The following is a 14,156-nucleotide window of genomic DNA, read 5'->3' as shown; positions in this document are numbered from 1 at the left end:
AATGAATGGAGGGAGGAATGAAAAGAGGGATGGATGAATAGAGGGAGGGAGGGAGGGAGGGAGGGAGGGAGGGATGAATGAATGAATGAATGAATGAATGAATGAATGAATGAATGAATGAATGAATGAATGAATGAATGGATGGAGGGAGGGAGGGATGGATGGATATTTGAATGAATGGAGGGAGGGAGGGAGGGAGGGAGGGATGAATGAATGGATGAATTGAGGGAGCACAGTAAAAAACAGAGTGTCAATTCAACTCTTAGAGAGTTGAAATTAACTCCGTTTCAGATAACATGTGGTCCCACTCAAATGACACTGGCCATAGAGTTAAAGTGACTCTATGGCCAGTGTCAACTTTTCAGAGTTAATTTTACTCAATTTAGTGTCAAAATTAACAATGAAATGTGTAAAAATATGTAACACTGAGGTTTATTCACACTGTTCAGAGTAATACGATTACACTTTATAGAGCCACTTTTACTCATAATAGAGTTTTAAAATGACACTCTAATGTGTAAAAATATTAAATTTTTATTTCCATAGTGTTATTTATATATATATATATATATATATATGTGTGTGTGTGTGTGTGTGATCTAACCTATCAAATGGAAAAAACACATTTAGACAAGATGACAGTATACAGTGTGCTTTATTGCTCAACAGATAAAGCAATATGGAACAACAAAGAGAGCTGTGTCATTCCCTCCATATGACATTTGCATGTCAAAAGGCCTTGGATAATGCAGGCTGTCAGCATGAAAGACCACAAAATTGTTTTTTGTCCTGGTTACCTCATATGCATGGTTATGTTCTTTAAAAGTGACTGTAAAGATAGGCAAAGTGAGCAGCAACAATTTGTCATGCATTAGCAGCACTGACTCAATCTGGTAAAAGACAGGCATTTCAGATTCAACTTTGCCACAAATAACCAGATGTGGGCGGTAAACAAAACCATTGTGTTTAGCCCAATTCACTTTCATAACTTGAACACTGGAAGGCACTTGCACTGCCTTGACAATTTCAGAACCTCCTTTTACCATTTCCAAAGACACCATTTTCCCAGGACCAATGTCTAACCGACTAAAAGTTGTGTAAGATCGCCAAAGATATGCCATATGATGCTGGTGTTTTTTGGCCAGCGTTTTGGTGATATTTTTGAATGACTTGAGCTGTTTCTTGAAAAAATTGTGCTTGCCTTCATACCGCATGCACCAACTATGAAGTACAGGTCCTATTTTCTGGATAATGCGAGGATAATGGATAAGAAAATGGTGCTTTGGTAAAAGGTTTTTCTGGGGATACAACATCTTGAACAGTTTGTGGTGTTCCACAATCAAATGTTTTAAATATACACACAGACCTTGAGATAACATGGGAGAAAATACAATGTTCATTATTTGTAGTAATAAAAGAAGAAGGCCCCAATGTTGGTCAGTAGAGGTTACCAAATCTCCAAAGAGGAGTGGTGCATTCCTCAACAAGCACCATGACTGAATTGCATTCAGTCCCAGATCATTAGACTCCCCACCTAAATTCACAGATACAGGCCTATTGTTTCTTTCCATGAATCCATAATCAAAACTTTGTATTCTCGAATTCAGCTCCCCCTGTGTTACATGTTGTTCTTTAAAATACAAAAACAAGAGCTTCAATTCGTACTGGGCCACCCCTTCCAAAATGTCATGCATCACATCAACTGAGAAGTTCTCAGTTGTGTGAAAATATGACAATGAATTCAATGAACATGACCTTTTCACACCAAAAACATAAGGAAGAGATGGATTATCAGCCATTTCTTGACAGTGAGCAGTGTAGGTGTCTTTTGTGCGCAACACTATTTTGGAAGAATCTTCAGAGAATTCTGTTTGAAAGTTCTCTTTTTCAGTTAAACAAAATCTGCAACAGTACCTTGCACTGAAGGACTCGACCAGACCAAACAAGCTATGTAAGCCTAAATTATCACCAGTAACCTGTACCACACTGCCACGAACACGACCACCATATAGTGGAATCTCAATACCATCATTCTCTAAAACTTTAATATCTCGAACAACAGGAGCAAGAATTTCACTAAAACTGTACCGTTTAAGATCTTGTGCATGAAATAAGGCACACAGGTGTATGTTGGCCAAGAGAGAATTCCATTTTGGAGAGAAGTTCCTTAAGGTAAAATATATTGCACCCAATTTATGAATACCTCGCTTGGAACCGAGGGGATTTGCTACCTCAAAGTCATCATAGAACATTTGGATCTGCACAGTGTGCTTTTCCGTTGAAAACAGAGGGTGAGTCTTAAAAAAAGATCCATCATGAATATCTCTGAGTCTTGAGTCATCAGTGTCTGAGCTTTTCAACATTTCTGCAACATACTGACTTTTAAATATTGACTCCAATGTAGATAAAATGGGAACATACATGAATTTATCTTGAACGACTGTCTGATCATATGTTCCAGTCTTTTTATTTCTCCTTGTGTCAAATCTTGAGCCAATTACACATTCAATGGGTTCCACTGTTTCCCACTTGCCTGATAAAAATTTTGATCGTTTGTATTCTGAATTAAGAACTGTGAAAGGATTCTCTAACTCCTCAAAACATGCTTCAACTTTCTTGCACATTTCAGTTTCTCTTTCATCACCAAATACATGCTTAATGACAGTTTCTTTGGCATGCTGCTGGATATCTTGAACAATCTCTTCCATGGACATCACAACAGAGTTCACTACACTTTGGCTTACACCTGCTGCCTTTAAATCAGAAATTACTGCTGCACAACTATTTACAAGGTGGGCTGAAGTTAAGGTGGACTGTCCCTCCAAATGTTCAGACGACACATCAACATCAGTCGCATTACACTCAACACTTTGGTGTGGTGAAAAATCACTTTCTTCTACAGAATCAAATGAACCACTTACATGGCACTTGTTCAGATGCTTTCTAAAGCCTGAAAAGCTACCAAAAGAACATGAACATCCAACTTGGCCACATTTAAGATGAAGAGTCCGGCCAGTGCAGAGACCATGAATTACCTTAAGGTGCTTTATAAGGCTGTTTGGCCTCCCATGGTCACTTTTGCAAAGAAAACACTTCATTAGTTGACACTAACGCACCATTCTTGCCCGCAGCTCTGCAACTCTGGGAGTTTCCTTTGTTTCCCCAACATCAATGTTGTAAATGGTTGTTTGGAGAAAAGTGAAAAAGTTGGCCAAGGAAGAGCTGTAAGAGGTACCAAAGACGTAATGGGCCTTAAAGAGTTCGTCTAGGGCTCCCACTGAACCTGTTGCCTTACATGGAAGCGCATACTTGTCAATCACAATAAAGAAGGTGTGAATGCTGCTTCTTGCAGGACCCTGAGCGAGGAGGTAGGGCTGGCTGCTTTGGCTGATGTTATCCAGGTGCTGCTGTACACTGGTTCCAGCCTACAACCAAACAAACATTGAACAGCAATACTTAGTGACCAACCACTCACAACAGATCACTGTGCATGAAACTGAGGTGATGAAAACTATATTTTAACAACTGTTCAGCATACTTTTATGAATCTGATGAGGTGTTCCACAGCCTGACATGCCGACACCTTCCCCGGCCTCTTCCTTCCCTGTGCAGATGGTGGTAGGAGATGGAGGAGCAGCAATATAGCAGACATGTCACTGTCCCAGCCTACAGACCAACAGACATTAGCATTAAGATAAGACAAGATAAGATTTACTTGTCAGATACATCTTTATACATAGCACAATGCACAGTGAAATGTCTTATTGTGCCTATTTCCAGAAATAATCAAAAAAAAAGACACAGTGTAATATATAAGAATGTAAGATATGTAAAATATGAAATATTTACGCCACATGTACATTTAATTGGCATAATTACAAAAAAATAGCAATTAAAACCAGTCCCAGTCATACCATTCTCAATTTCAGCAGTTGACTCAGCATTGCGCGTTAAATCCAAGACCTCTCTGGTCGGTACCAGTCCATGGCTTTCTGTTTTCACTTTTGTTTTCAGATTAGTGGCCCACTTTTCCAGGAATTTGTTGGCTGTGGCCTCCCCAAACAGCAGTCTGAAATCTTGTTCTATCTGTAATGCAAAAATACAGTGCAAAGAAAGGAGTGATGAGACACACTGCATGTGTGATGCCCACATTTCTGGACTGTTTCTGGGAAAACTTAATTTTGCCGCTTTCTCATTTTGAACAACTGGAGATGTCTTACCAGTCCAGGTGTGTCTAGAAATCTCGGGAAGACTGAGAACACATCCCCTGCTCTCTTCTCATTGCTGACCATTGACTGACGATAAATGAAGGTAGCTTTCATCTTGTCACGGATGGTGTCTTCATCAGCAGAGTGTCTCAAAACGGCAATAGCTGCTTCCACATCCTCATCAGATAACACTTTATCAGCAGTGAAGGGTCTGGGTTGAACACGGCTTGGCCCACCAACTTCAAAGACAAAACACAAGTTCATTGACTCCTGCCTACACAATTCAGCAATATCATATGTAACTAGGGCTGTCACAATTATGAATTTTTAGTTGACGAATAACTGCCATACAAATAATTGTGTTTAACTGTTTTAGTCTTTTTCTGCTTGTCAGTCTTTTGCAGCATTTCTTTAAATACTGGATTTTTCAACCGTATTTAACGGCTGTATTTCTTTAGCTACACCACGTTAAACTGTCTGTTAACGTGCACCATCTATATTTAGACACTCATCTGATTGAATGACATGATGTCATTTAAAGAGGGCCAATCAAACCTTAGATGGTGGGAAACAACATGGAAATAGTGATGAAAATCTGACATTTCTTTTAGTTTCATCCTGCGTTTTTTGTAACGATGAATGAAACAATTATGACAACTATGCATAATAATTGCGATCATTCAAGTTATTGATAACTGTGACAAGCCTGTATTTAATTGAACTTACTTTTGGGAGATTTGCTCACAGACACACCTCTTTCCTCTGCACTTTTTCGTTGGATGGTTTTCAACCGCCATGCAAGGTATCCGGACCCACTCTCTGGGTCGTAGTAATGTTCCTACATGTAATTAAAATACACACAGACTGACTATACTGTCAACAAAGGGCAATTATGTGTTTAACGCAGTGAGGACCTTTTTACTTACATATCCATGCTGTGAATATGGGTCCTCCAGATATGGAAATAGAGCAACTATCCCCTGCGCATACAACACTTTGACACTTTTGGGGGGGGATGTCCTAACGTATGAAATCAATGATTACAGTCACTCAACTGGGCACAATTAACAACAATACAGATACTAAAAATGTTTCTATAGCCTACATGTCTGATTCTTACCCATGTGTTTGTGTCATCTCAGCAGTGAGAATGTTAATCATCTGTCTTCTGGTGCCATCTTTCAGTGATTTTATTTTTGCATACTCTTGCATGATTTTTTCACCACCAGGCTTTGTTGTTAGGATTTTTTCAATCAACTTGAATGGAAACAAAATATGCAGTCAGAAATTTTGAAACCAAATGTACAACTGGAAAATGATAACATAAAAACATTCCCCATCAAATGGAACAATATCCAGATTAGACTTAACAATGCCCACTACTCACCGCTTTCGCCCCACAGTTAATGTGGCATGGCTTTTTAGGCTGACTTCCTTCGACAGCAGCTGCTTCTTCAGGAGGGTCACACATTGTGACGTTCAGAATGATAGTATCGTCAGATGCTGCTGAGCATGATGATGATGTTGATGATAGAGAGGCATCTGTGTATAAAGAATATGAACAAAACAGACGTATATTAAATGGAGCTGTTATTACTCATGTCCCAACCCTAAAGTTTAATATGAACACATATGTGAATGGTCAGTGATTACCTAGTTCTTCTTTGCTCAACATGATTTTGAAGGTTCCAGGTGACTCATTCACTATTTCTTCAAAGACTTCTCCATCAACTTCTGTGTCGGATTTGTCAAACACCTTCAAGTCTGGTTGCATGCCTTCCGGTATGTTAAATTTTAGGCACACTGAAGTAAATGAAAAGAAAAAGGATATGATATCAATTGTAACAAACTGGAAAGACAATTTCCTTATGATGAGAATCAAAACATCAACTAAGTAGAGGGAGTGTCATGTCCTCACAAAATGCTGTTGAGATGAAACTTAAGTCAATAGGTCATACCCATCCATTTTATGGCACATCAGAAACAATTAGCAACTCAAGTAGTTTAGAAAGAATGTTTTTAAGATGAATTAGGTGTATTAACCAAGAAAAAAGTTGTGATTTTATTTTATCCTGATGTACTCACTAACCTTCTTTCATGAAAGAGTCGAATGTTAGGTCAGACAGCCTAACATACTTCTGCTCCCCATCAAACAATACACGCAGCAGCATATCCTATTAAAATAAACAAAGGGAAAAAATGACAACCGAGAAAAAGCTGTTAAACAGTTACCTTTAATGATAAAATTAAAATTAATGTATAGGACTATATTGTTCCATAACCTTAACCTACTTACCAGCTATTGGTCCACTTTGATTGCAATTACTGTGAACAACAAGACAAAGATAATATAGTTAAATTGAGATTAACAAATCCATAATGCTATCAATTAACTAAATTGGATTCTCTCATAATTTTGAGAGAATATAGTTGGGGATCCTAAGTCAAATGGATCATTCTGGTGCACTCTGACAGCAAAATTGAATAGTCTATGACAGACAAAATAGTTGATTTTAAGTCCATTGGGTAGTAGAACAGAAGGACGTAAAATGTTTATAGCTTAGTGTGAGTATAAGAGGACCTCTTAATCATATTTAACTGGGAAATGAAATGCTCAAAATTGTCCAGTTCCGCTCATGAGATTAAAAATAAATTCATTTTAACTCATTCCGAATAGTTTCTGAACTGTCCATGCTGTGTGGACGGAGCCTTGGCCGGGCATCTCCCTCTCTTCCTCTGGCTCTTGCTCTGCTTCTCTTCTCCCCCCCCCCCCCCCCCCCCTCAGAGAGCCCGGTGGTCTCCTCTGCGCGCAGCCTTCCTCACGTGTCCCACACGTGAGGAAGGCGTAGCATGCTTCAAGCTAATTAGCGATTAGCATGCTAATAAACCATGGGTAAAACGCTACATAACACAAGCACCGTGCATTAATACATAGTTAACATGTTTGCTACATACTGAAGGTGCATCTTATGAGCACATGTCGAACTTATTTACTGTTAGTTAGCAGTAGGCTGTTGCTCTGCATGGTAGTATTCTTCAAGCTAATTCGCGATTAGCATGCTAATAAACAGTGAGGTAAAACCATGGGTCAAACGCTACATAACACAAGCATCGTGCATTAATACATAGGTAACATGTTAGCTACATACTGAAGGTGCATCTTATGAGCACATGTCGAACTTATTTACTGTTAGTTAGCAGTAGGCTGTTGCATACTCGACCGTGTCATCTAATAGAGGGCTATATGTTCACAACACGTCCTCAATCAACATCTATGAAAGTATAAAACTGTGTTTAGTTGAAAAACAATCCTTAAACGATGTTGCGAACACGGGAATGTTAACGTTACTTACCTGACCGCCTCACCTCTTCAGACTGTCTCCACTCCAGCAGTGACGTCACGTAGACTGGCGCGTAATCATCACTCTGTAGAGTTAAATTTTTCACTGCATGTCTCCAGAATTTTACACTGACTTTTAACTCTACACTCAGAGTGGATTTACTCTGCATATAGTTGTAAATACTCCATCTAGGTTAAAAAAGGTTGACTGACATTTTGACACTCGGTTTTTTACTGTGAGGGATTGATGATTGAATGAATGGATGAATGGATATATAGATGGATGGATGGATATTTGAATGAATGGATGACTGGAGGGAGGGAGGGATGAATGAATGAATGGATAGATCGAGGGATGAATTGATAGATGGATGGATGTAGATTTGAATGAATGGATGAATGGAGGGAGGGCGGTATGAATGAATGGATGGATGGATGTAGGGATGAATGAATGGATAGATGGATGGATGTATATTTGAATGAATGGAGGGAGGGAGGGATGAATTAATGAATGAATTAATTAATGGATAGATGGAGGGATGAAGAGATGAATGGATAGATGGATGGATGTAGATTTGAATGAATGGATGAATGGAGGGAGGGTGGTATGAATAAATGAATGAATGGATGGATGTAGGGATGAATGAATGGATAGATGGATGGATGTATATTTGAATTAATGGATGAATGGAGGGAGGGAGGTATGAATGAATGAATGAATGAATGGATAGATGGAGGGATGTAGGGATGGAGTGATAATTGAATGGGACTGAAGTTCTTCTGACGGTGTTTCCCACAGTTCTCTGCGCAACTGATTGGGACAATGCGACTCCAGCCGTCGGTCGCTCCCCACGCTGCCTGTGTGAACATGGCCGTCCTGCTGCAGGTCACCGGGCTCCACCTCCACTTTCTGGCGGTCGCGCTGTCAGTGAGCGCCTCTTCTTTCGCCACGGGAACCCGGGACAGCGGCAGACTGGAGATCCGCTGCGGAGAGGCGGAGGTGAGGGTCACCGTGCCGCGGCGGCTCCTGGAGGAGAGACGGGTCCCGTTCAGACGCGAGCACCTTCGACTCGGGGCGAAGCCGACGCGCGGCCCGGAGGCGGCGTGCGGACCGCGGGGCCTCATGACCGGCGAGGCAGCGGTCATCTCCGCGGGGCTGCGGGACTGTGGGGCCGGGGCCAGAGTAAGGGAGAGCCGCGGAGGCAAAGTCTGAGCACTCGGGTAGAAACTCGAGGAAATGTGGTGATAAAGCCCGTTTCCTTCTCCGACATCAGGGCGCTGCGCAGGCACATGGAAAAACAACTGAGACCAAAAATACATTTCAAACCTGAAAGTTTGCCATTATTTTCAAACAAAATAAAAGGGAACTATAAAAGAGAATTAAAAAAAAATAATTATTAAAAAAGGTCAACGAAATAAAAAGGATCACTTATTACAAACATTTTCAAATATTTTGAAACAGAAAAAAGTTAAATTGAAGTGAGAAAATATTCAAATTGAATAAAATGCAAGAATGATATGACCTTGCAAAACGGCTTCCTTAAAGGGACAGTTCACCCGGAAAGGGAAAATCCACTATGTCAATGTAGATGTGGCTGAAGCGTTTCCGTCCACCACACATTTCAGAAACAACCCCAAATAAAATGCCTCCATACTGGTCCTATGGTGTCTTCCACTATCTCCAAGTGCCGACAATCAAATTGAACTCAACAGCTTCATTTACACCAGGTTTTTAGCCAAAATGTTCTCAGATATTCGCGTCTCTCCTTCCGTGGTTTACAGTGGACATCTAGGCTAAAATCATAGTGTAGATGACGCTGATTTGAGACGAATTTGAAATTATGAATGATTTTTGTGGACTTGAACACTTCACCCAACCCTCCGTCGGCATAGTGGTGAGTCGATAGTGAGTGAATTTTCATTTTTAGCAGAACTAGCCCATGTGTTTAGCCCTTTCCTGAAGTTTGCAATGGAGGGACCATCAGGCAGTGGGTTCCAGCGCTGTGCTGCATAGTGACCAAGGGGTCTCGGAGGTCTCACATGCAGGGTTCTGTTGGACTAGCTTGTCTGTTTTGTATTTGGGGAAACAGATCACTCAGTAATGGATTCATGGACAGTGATAATGCCTATTGACCTTATTCTGAATAAGACATTATTTCCATTATAATGTTTACATGAGCTGCTAATAGAGTATCCCATTAATATTCCAGTTTACGTGCTACATTGGAGTCTGAGGATGATGTCGACATAATGCAACTAAAGTCGTAATGTTCCATGTGTTAATTTAGTTATTGCTTATTCTGAGTATGACCTTATTTGGGTCAAGGTAATTAGACAGTGCAGTTTACATGACAGTGTCTTATTCAGACGATTGGATCAAGAAAGAAAGAAAGTGAAAGTTCATAATTTCAGTGATTTACAGAAAAGCCATTCATTACTCAATTAAAAAAAAACATAAAATACAAATATGATGCAGTAATTTTTTTAAATATACATATATATTTATGTTTTAATGTCTATATCATTTCTACTTTCCAGGTTCATGGTGAGTGGCTTGTGTATTCCAACAAGCTCTTTCTATTTCCTGCTATGATTTCGACCTCTTCGGGCAGTGTCATAGTAAGAGCAGCAACAATCATCATACCTGTTGAGTGCCATTATAACAGGTGAGGCTGATGCAATATTGTTTAATTACAGTGGAAACTTTTGAATCGTTTGAATATCAATTTAGTTCAGGATATATCAGTGTACAATAATTTTGCAAAATCCCACGGTGCTTCTGGGCTTACTTCACGGCACACCAGTGTACACACCATTTGGGAACCACTGGATTGGAGCAATGTTAAGGGATGTAATCAGCTGCCATCAGCTCTTTAACTGTATGATCCGTGCCTTGTTTTTTTGTAAGCACAGAAAGCAGACGGTGAGTGCAGACGCATTAACCCCAACCTGGCAACCCATGACATCCACCATCGGTGGATTTGGCCTTCTGCACTTCTCCCTTCGTACCGTGGCAGGTGAAAACTCTATCTCACTGAAGTTTGACTGTATCAGTGGAGGATATCTCTGTCAATATTTCTTCCAAAATAATATGAAATTGAAAAAAAGTGTGCTTATACAGATGACTGCAACACTCTACGTAGTTCCTCAGTGTACCAGCAGGGGGAAGCAGTGTTTTTGGAGGCCCGTGTGGAGGCGCCGCTGCATCCTCTACTCACTGTGTATGTGGACTACTGTGTTGCTACTCTGAAGCCTGACCCTCTCTCCTCGCCAAGCTACAGGTTTATCACCAATTATGGGTCAGTATCTCCTTCTGGCTCCTTCTGGCTCCAAAAACCTCAACAAAATTATATGCATTTGTGGCTGGTTCAAAGTACTGAACTCAACACAACTAAAATGGTTCTCTGTAGAGCGCATACTTACGCCTAAGCCCAACAGTCCCCTGATGAAATCATTTTTAAATTCACCAGATCATTCATTTTATTTGGATCTGCACAAATTTGCTCACACACACATATCAATTTCCTTTGAACAGGGTTTTTTTCATCAAGATCCACGAATAACAGAATTTTAATCTGCATCCTTCCACCAAGTCTTGTGGCAGCTCGTCCTGTAGTTTTTGTGTAATGCTGCTTAATAATAGATTAACACACAATTGTAGATGAAAACATAATCCTCTTTGGTAGAGGTAACAAAAGTGCTCAATCCAAGAATTCAAATGTCACACTGGATCTAATGAGTGGAATCCTCAGCCAAGTATGATCATCATTCAGGGTTTCAGACCAGCTTGGAAGCAAAGCTCTGTTTGAATCATCATGTCTAAATGAGATGTGTTTCTCCATCATTCCAGATGTCTTGTCGACAGTGTATTACCAGGGTCTTCATCTAAATTCCTCCTGCGGGAGGAAGAAAACCGGTTGTGCTTCAGTGTCCAAGCCTTACACTTCAAGCCGGATTCTGGGGAACAGGTAGCAACACCTCAATGGGCAGTTGTCGTGTTGTTATTTTCTAAATGACAATTGACACTGGATTAACTGTATTCGCACAAAGATCATATTTGTGGAATTCCCCCCTCTTATTTTTGAACTCATCCTTCAGCAGTGTATTGTCAGCCAAGCACTTTTCAGTTGCATTATGATTAATCACGCACAGGTGTATTTATCACATTGCTGAAATCTATACTGGATCAAATGTACTTTTGTTCATTTGGCTTTGTTCTTCAAGATGTTCATCAGCTGCCACCTGAGGGCCACTCCGAAACAAAACTCCCAGAGCCGCCTGAACAAAGCTTGCTTCTTCCACAGGCCCACATTCAGGTTAGGCTGCATCTAGTGGCGTTCAGTGTTGAATCAGTTCGTCATGCTTTGGTCTGAACTAGTGCTGCATGATTAATCTAATATTCATCAATAGCCCGTGCAGTTGAATAAGCTCAAAAAGCTGCGATTTAATGTTTAATTCTGTGCAGATATAAACAATCGTCACTCTCCAGTCCTGCTGAGCTCATCGTCTATGACAAGAGCAGTGGCTGTGTGATCGGTTTTCTTTTTCTGGTTTAATTCTGTGCTAAAAACTTACAACCCATAATGCAACACTTGTACACTCCATTGTTGAGTGAACTTCGAATTGTCTGTAGAAAGCCTTTCTTATACTGGACTCATTGAGGTCTGCACTCTCTCCAGACCAGTAAAGAACTGTCATCATGGTTTTTCTGTTCATTCCGTTTAGTCACTAGGCAAAAATACTTTGACCTCATACATGTTATGATGGATGTTCAAGAAATATGCGTTAATCATAATCAGTAACTGCGCACTCCTACTAAAAATGTATTGCAAGATCGTCCACAATAATCTCAATAAGTCTTTTTACACCAAATTGTGCAGCACTAGTCTTATCTTAAGATCCACTGATATAAATGCATCTAGGTATTATCGGGATGTCCCTCTGTCCCTCAGGTGGCGTGCCACAGAGGGGGACCAGGCTCTGTGCGAATGCTGTGACTCTGACGACTGCTCGAGACAGACTGGAGCGGGGAACATTGGCTACACGACTCTACCCCATAAAGGTTATCCCATGAACTTTACAGTTTTTTTGTCATTTTTACCAGTTGTGCTGAATGCAGATGACAGCCATAGCAACAATTATGGATGTGAAGCCTATGCAATTGCATGGTCACTGAACTAGTGTGTGTGTCTGTGTGTTTGACAGAAACGACGCATGAGGCGGACACAACAGTCGGGCCTCTTCACACCCGGCCACCCTCCCATTGGACAGGGCATCTGTCAGTCAGTCACTGAAGAGCATTTTCACGACTTGACTATTAGGTGGGTACAGGGACTGCAGAGAGCTGGGGAGTTGACCAATAAAACATTTATCACGTATCGTTTTTCTTGTTTCTAATCCTTCAGTGAAAAATGCATAGCTCAAAGGCATGAATAGCCTGCTACAGCATTGGCTCTACAGATTTATGCACGGAGCCTCCTGAACACATTTAAAGTCCCTTGATGTGAGGATTTATTTTTTGGTTCCTCGGAACCCTTGGAGGCCGTTTACAGCACTGATTCACCGCAGCCATACACCACTGCTAACAGCATATGAAATTATTGTGTTCATTTTCTGGTTGGGAGCTAAAAGATTCAACCCAAATTTGTTTCTGTAAACTAAATGTAACTGTGTCCACATGTAGTGAAACACTTCCATGTGTATGCCAGCAGAGTGCGCTAGTGCTGCTCCTTGACGACTGAGCTGAAGATGCATATTTTGAGAAAGCTTTATTTCGCCCCAAGAGAAATAAAAAAACAAACCAATTTTCACAACCATGATTACATTTTTCTATATAATACTATAAACACTATTTCAAGCTTATTATTTAGTTTGTGCAGCACTCTTGAGTGTCTGTGAGCTGACATGATAGAAATCCTGTTTGTAAATATGTAAATATATAGCTTCAGCCTGATTGAAGAATGAGTCGTTTTTCATTCAGCCATTAAAATTAATAGGCATGAAAACAAACCCGTGAGGAATTTCCACTAAGAGGCCGAAGCACCACAATGGAACTTAAAATATCTCGGAGACAACAAGCGAAGTAGAATAAACAGACATCAGGGTCAGAATGGGACAGCTCCGCAGCCGTGCACTCTATGTGCTCTGCTTGCACTGTCTGCAGTAGAAACCCTTATCTAGTCCCGTGAGAGGAAATGTGACGGACCAAATGGGAAACCTGGTGGATTTTAAAGGTGCAGTGTCTTATTCCATGACATCAGGACGTCAGTTATTCTTGATCTTTATCTCTGAGAACAATCCACTGTATTGATGTAAATAGTAGTTGTATTTCGCGGAGGATCTTACTGGTTCTGGAATATGCTGACCTTTCCCTCATCACTTGTTGGTCAGAAATTTTGTGAATGGAAGAGTTGAAACTGAGCAGTTACATTTAGGCCTGTGGTGTTTGGCTTTGTGGTTTTACCTGTTAGGAGAATTCCTATCTATGCAATGGAGAGATATTCGGATGCTTCTGTTTAAATATTGTTGTAAAGTTGGAGTTACTCTTAAGTATTTGATGTGACACAAGCACGGTGAAAGGGATCTATTGACAGAAATTGATTATAAAA

The 14,156-nt window shown here is 40.5% G+C and overlaps 2 protein-coding genes across 2 annotated transcripts; one reads left to right on the top strand and one right to left on the bottom strand.

Annotated features, from left to right (window-relative positions):
* Positions 1-636: 636 nt before the first annotated feature.
* LOC133028812 (uncharacterized) lies at positions 637-5,679 on the bottom strand. Its single transcript, XM_061095847.1, has 8 exons — positions 5,596-5,679; positions 5,329-5,465; positions 5,135-5,228; positions 4,935-5,046; positions 4,221-4,447; positions 3,915-4,086; positions 3,539-3,666; positions 637-3,425 (listed from the first exon to the last, which is right to left on the bottom strand). Exons 1-8 carry the CDS (start codon positions 5,677-5,679, stop codon positions 3,108-3,110), a joined length of 1,272 nt encoding a protein of 423 aa, XP_060951830.1. The 3' UTR covers positions 637-3,107.
* Positions 5,680-8,415: 2,736 nt separating this feature from the next.
* On the top strand, positions 8,416-12,926 carry LOC132995958 (zona pellucida sperm-binding protein 3-like). The gene is made up of 8 exons (XM_061066216.1): positions 8,416-8,731; positions 10,087-10,214; positions 10,462-10,565; positions 10,670-10,847; positions 11,399-11,516; positions 11,773-11,864; positions 12,501-12,610; positions 12,754-12,926. Exons 1-8 carry the CDS (start codon positions 8,417-8,419, stop codon positions 12,840-12,842), a joined length of 1,134 nt encoding a protein of 377 aa, XP_060922199.1. The 5' UTR covers position 8,416; the 3' UTR covers positions 12,843-12,926.
* The last annotated feature ends 1,230 nt before the right edge of the window (positions 12,927-14,156 follow it).

Source organism: Limanda limanda, chromosome 22 (genome assembly GCF_963576545.1).
Source record: "Limanda limanda chromosome 22, fLimLim1.1, whole genome shotgun sequence".
Taxonomy (NCBI): domain Eukaryota; kingdom Metazoa; phylum Chordata; class Actinopteri; order Pleuronectiformes; family Pleuronectidae; genus Limanda; species Limanda limanda.
Note: the sequence above shows the minus strand (reverse complement) of the source record. Positions and strands in the feature narration are given on the sequence as shown.